This window comes from Chenopodium quinoa, unplaced genomic scaffold (genome assembly GCF_001683475.1).
Source record: "Chenopodium quinoa cultivar QQ74 unplaced genomic scaffold, ASM168347v1, whole genome shotgun sequence".
NCBI classification, from domain to species: Eukaryota; Viridiplantae; Streptophyta; class Magnoliopsida; order Caryophyllales; family Amaranthaceae; genus Chenopodium; species Chenopodium quinoa.
Window position 1 is genome coordinate 2,413,994 of NW_018743175.1, and position 11,566 is coordinate 2,425,559.

The 11,566-nt window shown below is 41.1% G+C and overlaps 2 protein-coding genes across 2 annotated transcripts; both read right to left on the minus strand.

Moving 5' to 3' along the window:
• Window positions 1-3,416: 3,416 nt before the first annotated feature.
• On the minus strand, window positions 3,417-4,379 carry LOC110732836 (splicing factor SF3a60 homolog). The gene has a single exon (XM_021912838.1). The coding sequence runs from the start codon at window positions 4,377-4,379 to the stop codon at window positions 3,417-3,419; it is 963 nt and encodes a 320-aa protein (XP_021768530.1).
• A 2,138-nt stretch (window positions 4,380-6,517) lies between these two features.
• Window positions 6,518-8,003, minus strand: LOC110732837 (cactin-like). Its single transcript, XM_021912839.1, has one exon. It carries the CDS (start codon window positions 8,001-8,003, stop codon window positions 6,552-6,554), a length of 1,452 nt encoding a protein of 483 aa, XP_021768531.1. The 3' UTR covers window positions 6,518-6,551.
• Window positions 8,004-11,566: the final 3,563 nt, after the last annotated feature.

Sequence of the window (11,566 nt, forward strand, 5' to 3'; positions counted from 1 at the left end):
AAACTTTATAATCATAAAATAACCACAACCTTTGTTTAATGAAATTCGAGACTTGAAACACATGAAATCAATACAATTTAAACCCAAGATTAAAACTTTAATAATTTGAAAATTTATTTTAAACATTAAACCTTCGTTAAAAATCAAAAATTGCCCGAAAATCATATTAGTTTGTCTTTATGTTGATGACATGATATATATGGGCTCTTGTGAATCACTTGTTGCTGAATTTAAGTCCTCTATGATGAAAACTTTTGAAATGTCGGACTTGGGGTTATTATTTTCTGGGGATAAAAGTAAAACAGTGTGCTGATGGGATTTTCAATTCTCAACAAAAGTATGCACACGACCTGCTTAAAAGGTTTAATATGGTAGATTGCATTTTAGCTCCGACCCCTAGGAATCCAAATGAGTCTCTCATAGCAAATGATGGTACTGGCTTGGCAAATGCATCACATTTTAGACGCATAGTTGGCGGATTGAATTACTTGTCTCATACAAGACCGGATATAACATATTCTATAAGTGTTATTTCCAGGTTTATGCACAATCCAACGTACTATGCATCATCTCGGAGCAGCAAAAAGGATTGTCCGCTATGTGGCAGGGACTCTTGATTATGGAATTTGGTACTCAAAAGTATCAAACTGTAGGCTGGTTGGCTTCACAGATAGTGACTGGGCAGGAGAACTTGATAATAGAAAAAACACATCTGGTAATGTTTTCAGTTTGGGGTCTGGTGCTATTACTTGGAGTTCGAAGAAGCAGGAAACAGTGGCCTTGTCTTCATCAGAGGCTGGGTATAGTGCAGCAACTGTAGCAACATGTCAGGCTATAAGTTACTTATAGATTTTCAGCAAGAGCAACTTGGTTCAACAGAGATCTATTGTGATAACAAAGCTGCAATTGCTATGGAAAAAAATCCGGCATTCCATAGTAGAACAAAGCATATCGATATACGTTGTCACTTCATACGAGATCTAGTTGCTGATGCATTGTGGAACTAAGAAACAAGTGGCTGATGCATGAGTACTTCAGGTCTAAGATGGGAGTAACTAATTTTGAGGGCAAGGGGGGGGGGGGGTGTTTGTTAATGCCCCAAAATTAGTGGACTAAGTTGTTAGTTTTTATTAGTTAGTGCCTTAGTAGAAAGTTATTTTTTCCTAAATAAAAGCAGTATCATAGGGCTAAGAAGTTAGAAGCAGTAGTATTGAGTCAATTTTAGTGGAGTAAAACGTGGGCCATGATTATCCACTTTTCCTAGTTTGTATTTGAAGTTTGTTATTGTAAGCCTATTTAATTGAAAATTATGAAGAAAAGTATAACAATCTTGGTATCAGAGAAATAAGGAAAAGAGGACTTTAGGGGAGGTTTGTTGGGGTAGTTCATCCCAAGTCTCACATGGAAGAAATGAGGAAGAGAGGACTTCCTTATAACTGAGTGCATACTCCTAATAATATGAGGCTTTTTGGAAAGGTTCCCAAAAACAAATCCGTGCGAGCTAGTCCCAAAGCGGACAATATCATACTAATGTGGAGTGGAGTGTGCGTGCGACCCGTCAAGGTGGGTGGCCCGCGCCCAACATCATCTACATATCCCTTACCCACAAGATGTGAGAATAATGAATTTGAAGTTTGTTCTGCTTTTTTGGAATCCTGGATTCATCGTGTTTGTGCCTGAAAAGTTGTTAAGATCAAGGTAAGTTGCGACTTTTCTTTCTATATTGGACCTCATGTTCCTTTGCTGTCTTGTGTAACACATTGACTAAAGTGTACCACCATTGCTCGAACACATTGATATTCGCGATTTTCTTGGTGAGTATAGAATTGTTAAGTATCCAATCAGATTACTCAGGGCAGATCTTGACATTTCGAATTTTAGCTATAGTAGGACTGATTATCTTAGACATATACCAGAACTTTTTCAAGGGATTTCTAGTGTTGAGTCTCTTAACCTGTTAAATGGTCTTGCTGTGTTCAATGTGCTTGATAGCTTGGATTTTGATGTTGGGTCAGTCTTTCGTAATCCTGTCCATCTCACCTTGGATTTGTCTACGAATGAAAAGGATTGGGGTGATCGAATTCCAATACCAATATGCTTGCTAAGTCTGCTTAACAAGATAAAACTATTGAATACTCAGGGTAATGCCAATGATGTGAAGTTGCTCAAGTACATAATAAGTAATGCAACTGTTATGGAGCGGCTTTATATTTCCTCCGTTTATGATGGTTATGGCGATGATGATGATGAAAGAGGTCAACTATGGAAGGAATATAAGTAGTCTAGAACATTGTTATTGGTTCCAAAGAATACCAAAATAACCGTAAATGTTGAGGATCCTCTGTATGGTGAGACACCTGGCAGTCCAAAATCTGCAAGGCAGGTATGATTTTGGCATGTAAGAAGTGACTCCTGTTTCAGAACTCACCACGTATGTTTTTGCTTTACGAAAGACAGGTTATACCACATATGCCTCAGGACTGCTTGTTGAGAAGCTTGAAATTAGTACTGCAGAATATGATTACATATACCACTTATGACCTTATCATCTAAGCAAATCTAGTCTTCAGGTTCTCAGATATGGAGCAACCTGAGTTTCTATTGATTCACTATGAATTGTTGGAGTGCGGCACATTTAATGTACTACCCTCCGTTAATTATTATGTGTAACAAAGGAATAATATTTTATGTCTCATAAATAATACCCCTTTGTTGCACATAATAATTAACGGATGTATTAGCTTTAATTTACTTTCTGTAAAGAGACAAATTACATGTTTACTATTTATGGAGCATGCTTTTACACTTCTAGATCTTTAAGTTCTGCATAGAACGTAGGAATCAAATTTCATCTGAAGTTCTGCAGGGAACATAGAAGTCGAATTTTTGAAAATTTTGAGACTTGTCATCCTGAAATTGCTTTACTTCAGCATAAATCTCTATAAAATGTATTTTACAGTCCTAAATGTCAAATGACATCAGTTCTAGGATTTAATTGAAAAACAGATGATTTTCCATCTTCGTTTTGATTGCTTGTTTATAATGTCCTATTCTTAAAATAATTGCTTATTAATTGACAGAAGACAAATTCTCTATGCCACCCTGAGTAATGCAAGTAATAATATCGCGTTTGATTTTTCTGTTCTGGATGTGTAGTATAGCTGTGTATAGTACTGTTAGTATATAAAATTAGTTGGCTAAACATGGATTTTGATTTGATATTGAAATTTTTGAACCATATGCTAATTAAATTGAATAAGAAATATCTGTTTTTCTCCAAACAATTAGGAATCTGTTACAGAATTCTAATTCAGACACAAGCTACTCAGTTCAACAAAAGACTACAAATCAATAATGAAAGGTAAAAGCACAATAATTAGATTAACCCCTGCCTAATAAGAATAGTGTTAGTCTTCTTAGTGTAGATGGATGTTACTGCCTGCATCTTCATAAACCTCATCTGATGCAGGACACCATTGGAACATTTCCTGTCTCGGTCGAATATCCTCCCACAACTTCTCTGCCTCATCAATCTCAGTAATCTCATAAAAGATCTGAGAGTTTGGTATTCCCAGGCAATGCATTCCATGTTCATGACGCTCTTCACGGAAGTGCCTCTCAAAAGCAATCTGCCCCTTGTAGGTGTAATTCCCACATATCTGACACTCGAATTCTTGGTCAAGTCCATTCCAACCCAGCACCAAGTTATCAACAACCTTTTCGACACCCTCTTCTCCATCGATCTTTAAGCCAAGCGAATGATCAGCCTCGCAGTCATAAGTTATTTCATTAGCAGTCATCATTAGCCTGTTCTCAACATCTTGTCGAATTTGCTCAATAGTCTCTTCAAGAATCCCACAGAACTTCTTCACTTTAGCCTCGACGAGTCCTGTGACTTTATAATCATACTGTTGTACATCTTCTCTTCCCGTCTTTAAGTACTTTCGATTCAGCCTGTCTTCAGGGGTGTTCTTGATCAGTAACAGCCTCGCCGCTTTCTGTAAGACAGTACCCTCAGAATTGAGTCCCAAGACATCCAAACCCTCTTTAAGATTCACAGGTCCCAACTCAATCAAACTCTCCGATGTATTACACTCATTAACTTCGTTGATTGTCATCATCCTAGACCGCTTCTTACCCCTACTACCCTTCCATTGTTCCTCGAACACCCTGTCAAAGAACTTCACGGGTTGCGTTCGCTCCAAGAATGACTCATCAACAACAGAAAATGTATCAATTTCGTACTGCTCACCATCTCGAACAAAATCCGAAGCCGCCCTCGGGTTTAGGCGCTTGTACTCGTGCATCTCCTCGTTCGAGATGTCATCGAACTCCTTAAACACCTTACTAATAATCTCACGTACTTTACGGACTTCCATGGCTAAACTTTAAAATTAAACTAACCAACCATTTTAGAAGACTTCCTTAGATTTTTTGTGTAAGCACTTTTATTTGCAATAAACACTAAATATTGAGGGATATTTATTATTGATGAATGAAATTATGTCGGTTGATTTGATGATTATTAGGCGGTGTAATCTTTTTATGCTTGAGGGTCAAGTTCACGGTTTGTAAATTGATTTTTTCTTGCACCCCAATCTTTATTTATTTTTATTTTTTTTAAGGAAAACACCCCAATGTTTTTTTTTGAAAAGAAAACACCCCAATTTTGTTTAATTAGCCTTTGTTTTTTAGGAAAGTTTAACTAAACATTTATTTGGTTCTAAAAAAAAAAAAAAACTTAACGTTTATTTTAGAAAAGTTTTACTAAACCTTTTATTCAGGAAAGTTTAACATTAAACCTTTTTTAAGGAAAGTTTTATTAAACCTAAGAGTAAGGTTTAACTTGTGTCTAGAAAAAAAAAATGTTTAAAAAATAAATTGTAAAATAGAGTTTATAAATTTAATCAAAATTTAAGACGTTTGTATAATTATTATAAGATTATTACTTGTATAATGAGTTGAGTATTAAGTAGTTAGTTTTTACAGAATTAGATTCGTATCGAAAAATACATTATACATAGACCTGCATATGAATATATGATATTGTTTGATTAGATTCATCTAATAAAAGTCGTCCCAAAATCAATACAAAATAAAACACCCAAAAAAATTTGAAAAAATGGTATGAATAATTGAATGTACTTCGGAAAAGGTAACATAGTTATACCAAAAATAAAAACTCTCAAGGTTATGAATTTTATTATTGTTAAAATAAGACCGTAAAATTAAAAAGAAAAAAAATCAGCATAAAGCCTTAGAAACATATAAACATTCAAAAAATCTTAAGGTTTTTCATCTACTGAAAATTGTAGGGGTAGAGGACATCTTATACATCAAAAGCAATATATACTGTAATTCTGAGTTATTAAAAAAGTAACACCTAAACCTCGTTAAATTTTTTTACATAATCCTTTGTTAGCTTCTTCACTTATTGATCTTTCACCCCGGCAACACTACCCAAACTCGGACACCGGTCAACAAATTGTCGCTCAAAAATCAGTAAGTCTTAGTGTTAGAATCCAACCTCTTTGTTATGTATTCTTCTTTATTTTCCTTATATTTTCCTTATGTAATGTCTCTTTAGTCTTTCTTTTTATTTTTCTAGACCCTAGGGAGAATTATTGTGTTACTGTCATTTCAACGTTCACTTGTAATTCTCTACTAATGCAATATAAAGCTCTTTAGGGAGCGAATGGTTATTCAATCAAAGCTCTCTACCCCGTTGTTATTGCTTTAAGACTTGTGTGTTGTTTAAGCCTTTATAGATATTGTGCTTGCCTTGTTTTAAAGCATCCCCCACCAAACCAAGAGACCCTAGAGACGTCCTCATTTTCGTCGGTTCCGCTTGTGCCCGCTTCGAAGTATCGGCCGTCACAAGCCCCGACTCCGCACTCGTTGTTCTCGTGCGCCCTCTTGAGACACCGTAGGTCCGTGTTGCTGTGTGCTCACGAACCTCCTTGCTTTAGGCTTGCGCCCTTGTCGCCAAAAGACGAGAGCGCGCCGCACGATCTGGTGTTGAATCACTCGGACCGTGACACTTAGGCAAGGCAGAAAAAACAGAAAGCGTAATCTACTTAGTAGCACGAGCAATTAGTAGCAATGACAATTACAATGGCAACATCACAAAGCTGAGAGTAAATCCAATAGACATGCCAACATAAGTATTACACATCCCTGCATCACTATTGTAGCAGCAGACTGCCTATACAACAATTGCCTCTAGCAATAGTGACTTGTCCGAGGATGACAATGGAACGAACTTTTGTCTGGCAGCTAATATCATAGACATCGACGACCACAGTGCACAAATATAGTGTACCGAAGGCACTTAAGGCAGGGTATAATAATAAACTTTTAAGGATATATAGTCATCTTAAATATCATCAAATTCATAATTTATATAATTCTGAAAACATAATACTACATACTAAATTTGTAGATACAATTCTGACAGCAATTGCATCTATAACAGTCTGAAAATACTCAGGAAGATGCGGAGATGATTCTGAAAAATTGGATGTTCAGAGTGACTGGGAGCAAATACATTCTTATCGTCGATAACCATACCGCTTGAAGTTAAAATACAAACGTAATATGCCTTGTTCAAAGGTACATTTGAAACCCCTTTTGCAGGAAAGCTCCCACTCATTAAGCACAATTCGGAATGTTAGGTCTTCATAAGGAGGCCCGGCTTGAAATCTAATAATACAAGTCTCAGTGGAGTCCCCATCTTTCTCAACAAGTGGCTTGGGAACCTTAGAACTGTCGATAAGATGTGGGTATAATACGTTAAACTTGTAGCCTTGAACAAACTTGGGAGGAGGGTTATCACGGCTGTAATGTGTCCGGTTATACTTGTTCCATTCATAACTTGTATGAACATAATTGAAATACTTGGGCTTTCTTGGGCGGTACATGTCATGCCAATCATACACCTGTGAATCCAGATTCACTACAGCATCGGAACCTACAACCACGTCACCTTCCTCCATGGCTCCCATACTTCCTTTCTTTGCCATGACCTCAAAGTCACCCTCCTCTGGCTTTGAACGCGGTTCTAAAGCCATTCCTGCTTCTTTCAACCACCTTTTATGTTCAACCAAAACACCCAAGCGCTTCTCCAAAACTACCCTATCCTCATCAGGATCAATTGCTTCCTCATTATCTTCACCATGTAAGAGCCGAGGAGAATATGGACCATCCCGAGCATCTTCAACTTCTTCCTCGATTCCCTCCACAGGTTGAATGTTTTTCTCTTGGAGAGCCTGCTGTACTTCAAGGCGGCGCAAATTTCTACTCGTATGAATTTCATTAAGACAAGCCTTAGCCTTGTAAAAGTGAAGCTGTTTAAGGACAGCTTCCCAATACTCAACCACCATCGCTCTTCCAGTAAGCATCAATGACTCAATTTGTGTTAAAAGTGCTACCAAATCTTTGTAACTCTTGCCTTCCAAGTAGTTTATGACGTCTTTTTCAACATTCGTATGCATACCACTGAGTCCAACTCGATGATCAATTGCCTCTTTTTTCCTAATTTCAGCCAACTCCCACTCGCAAACCACCAACAATGCCTCCCAATATTCCGCATGAGCCGACGATGTAGACGCCCTGTCAAGATCAAGATGCAGTTTAATATCATCAATTAACTCCTGAAATTCTTTAACAGTACTTAAGCCCTTGAAAACCATGTAAGGCGGCTCATCCAACTCCCTGACATCAAATTTATCAAATTTATCAGACTCATCAAGATACACAATAAGAATATCAATTGGCTTCGGTCTCCCTTCGCGCAGCCGGACCCTAGACCTTATTTTATACTGTTCAAAAAGAAACTCTCTTTCTTTCATCTCCAAGTTACAAAATTCAGCCCTATCTCTTTCTCTCTGCAACATCACAATTTCCTCGTCTCTCCGCGCCTTCTCCTGCGCTCTCTCTTCTCTCCTCTTCTGCATCTTCTGAACCTCAGCCATCAGTTCTTTCTGCCTCTTCTTCTCAGCCATCAGCTTTCTACCCCGTTGTTATTGCTTTAAGACTTGTGTGTTGTTTAAGCCTTTATAGATATTGTGCTTGCCTTGTTTTAAAGCATCCCCCACCAAACCAAGAGACCCTAGAGACGTCCTCATTTTCGTCGGTTCCGCTTGTGCCCGCTTCAAAGTATCGGCCGTCACAAGCCCCGACTCCGCACTCGTTGTTCTCGTGCGCCCTCTTGAGACACCGTAGGTCCGTGTTGCTGTGTGCTCACGAACCTCCTTGCTTTAGGCTTGCGCCCTTGTCGCCAAAAGACGAGAGCGCGCCGCACGATCTGGTGTTGAATCACTCGGACCGTGACAGTTTGGTATCAGAGCAAAGTTTGCCGTAGAGATGGCAGAAGAAGGAGAGATGCATGAATACACATTCGAGGAAAGACTTGCTTGGCTTGAAGGCAAGTCCGAACAGTGGGCTATGCTTGAAGAAAGGCTGCCCAAACTCGAGGATATTGTAATAAAACAAGCCGACCAAATAGAGAGGCTTGTCGCTACTGTGGATGGGTTAACGGAGCAACTTAACTTCGCGCAAGGCGTCGCTGATGAAGCACATGATAAATGTGCAACCTTAATGCGTGCCCAGAGAGGGCTCGGGGGAAGTGGAGGTGCCAAGATAAAACCTCCCAAGCCCCGGACCTTCAATGGCACGAGAGATTCAAAAGAAGTCGATAATTTCATTTTCGACATGGAGCAATACTTTCGGGTCTGTCAGTTGGAGAATGAGTTAAAAGTTGATACCGCCACTATGTATTTGGTGGATGATGCAAAGCTTTAGTGGCGCACCAAGTACACCGACATCCAAGCTAAAAGGACGTCAGTGGATACTTGGGAGGATCTGAAGAAAGAGCTGATGGCCCAATTTTATCCCGAGAATACCGAGTTTGTTGCTCGCACCAAGCTCGCTGCTTTGCAGCATAAGGGTTCCATCCGGGAGTATGTCAAAGAGTTTTCAGCGTGCATGTTGGAGATCCACAATATGTCCGAGGAAGATCGCCTATTCAACTTTGTGCGTGGTCTTAAGGAATGGGCCCAAAGAGAAATTTGGCGCCAAAAGATTGATACTTTATCGGGAGCCATCGCTGCAGCCGAAAGGTTGATGGACTACTCCTCAGAGAAAGGACAAGGTTTGAAGAAAGGGAATAGCGGGCCGACACCGAACCCTCCTAGGAACTCCGGACATGGCTCGCAAGTGAGCTCCAACAACTCGAACAATAGATACAATAGGAGTGGGGGAGAAGACTCTCGAAAAAGTGGAGCTTCTTCCTTCTCTAGTAGAGGAAGCACCCCTAGTTCATCTTCGACAGCCAGGCCATTGACGTGTATCCTTTGCAGAGGACCGCACAAGTGGTTTGAATGTCGACACAAGGGAGAAATTGACAATCTCCAAAAGAAACTGTCCTCCATGTCCTTAGAAAACCCCGAGGGTGAAGAAGCCGATGAGGTAGTACCTAGTGAAGGAGAACATTCCAGACTGGGGGCCATTCGCATGATGTGCGCTATGGGAAGAGAAGGCTCTGAGGGCCAACCCAAAAACTCTGGATTGATGTATGTGAATGCGTTGGTAAACGGAAAGGAAACTCGTGCCATGGTGGATACCGGTGCTACCCACAACTTCATTTCAGAAAAGGAGGCAAAAAGACTTGGGTTGAAGCTCCTACCAGAAGGAGGCAGTATGAAAGCGGTGAATTCAGTTGCCAAACCGATCCACGGCGTTGCCAAGAAAGTAACAATGAAGCTGGGAGATTGGAGCGGACAGGTGGACTTTACCGTTGCTCCAATGGACGACTTCAGCTTGGTGCTCGGCATGGACTTCTTACACTTTAGTAAGGCAGTCCCGATGCCGCATCTTAGATCTATTCTGGTGCCCGGGCAGCAACCATGTCTCCTCCGAACCTGCGATTCGGGAAAAGGGCCGAAAGGGCCCCTCCTTTCAGCAATGCAATTGGAGAAGGGGTTGAAGAGGAACGAGCCCACGTTCCTAGCAACACTTTCCACGAAGGAAGATGAAGCAAGTGGAGACTTTCCGCCTGCAGTTGCCGAGCTACTATCAGAGTTCCACGATCTCCTCCCGAAAGACCTACCAAAAGTTCTCCCACCTAGAAGGACAGTGGACCATGAGATTGAGCTGGTTCCAGGGGCGAAACCCCCAGCACGAAGCCCTTATCGCATGGCCCCCCCAGAATTGGCTGAACTCCGGAAACAGTTGGAGGACTTGCTTGAGGCAGGCTTCATCCGCCCATCAAAGGCTCCTTATGGGGCTCCTGTGCCTTTTCAGAAAAAACATGATGGAAGTCTTCGATTGTGTATCGACTACCGAGCATTAAATAAGGTTACGGTGCGCAATCACTACCCTATCCCTTTGGTGGCGGATTTGTTCGATCAGTTAGGGGATGCAGTGTACTTTACAAAGCTAGACTTGAAGTCTGGCTATCACCAAGTTCGTATCGCCGAAGGAGATGAACCAAAAACTGCTTGTGTGACGAGATACGGGGCATACGAATGGCTAGTCATGCCCTTCGGCTTGACGAATGCACCTGCTACGTTCTGTACTCTGATGAACCAAGTATTTCGAGAGTACTTAGACAAGTTTGTGGTCGTGTACCTCGATGACATCGTTGTCTACAGCAAGACTTTGGAGGAGCACCTCGAGCACCTAAGATTGGTCTTCGAGAAGCTGAGAGAACATCACCTTTTTGTGAAACGAGAAAAGTGTGCCTTTGCGCAGGAAGAAGTCAGATTTCTTGGACACTTTGTGGGGAAGGGTCGATTGAGGATGGACCCAAAGAAGATATGTGTTGTTCGCGATTGGCGGGATCCCAAGAACCCCTCTGAGCTGCGATCCTTTCTAGGACTGGTGAACTATTATAGAAGATTCATTAAGGGATACTCAGAGATCGCAAGCCCCCTCACCGACCTATTGAGGAAAGATTGTCGTTGGGAATGGTCAGGGCCCCAGAAGGAAGCTTTCCAGAAGTTGAAAGAAGCAATGGTGAAGGAGTCGGTCCTTGCCCTTCCAGACATCACCAAACCATTCGTGGTCGAGACGGATGCTTCTGATTTTGCTTTAGGAGGAGTGCTCCTCCAAGAAGGACATCCTATTGCATTCGAAAGTAGGAAGCTGAATAATGCGGAGAGAAGGTATGCGGCACAAGAAAAGGAGCTACTAGCCATTGTGCACTGCCTAAGAGGATGGAGGCACTACTTGTTGGGGTCAAAGTTTACCGTCTGCACAGACAACACCGCGGCGAGTCACTTTCTCACCCAACCCAAGCTGACAAGAAAACAAGCTCGGTGGCAGGAGGACTTAGCCGAGTTCGACGTGGAGTTCACCTATAGAACGGGATCCAGCAATAGAGTTGTCGATGCCCTGAGTAGGCGGGCCGATCTTGCTGCGATGTACAAGTTAGCGCCAATGACGGCAAGCAGCATTGCCACATCCGTTAGAGATCAAGTTCGTGCTTATCTCCCAGATGATCCGATGACAAAAACCATAACAAGGATGATTGAAGAAGGGAAGACTAGACGCTTTTGGTTGGAAG

Bases quoted from the DNA above. Each gene is read 5' to 3' on its own strand.
- LOC110732837 (XM_021912839.1), bottom strand. From the start codon at position 8,003: ATGGCTGAGAAGAAGAGGCAGAAAGAACTGATGGCTGAGGTTCAGAAG.
- LOC110732836 (XM_021912838.1), bottom strand. From the start codon at position 4,379: ATGGAAGTCCGTAAAGTACGTGAGATTATTAGTAAGGTGTTTAAGGAG.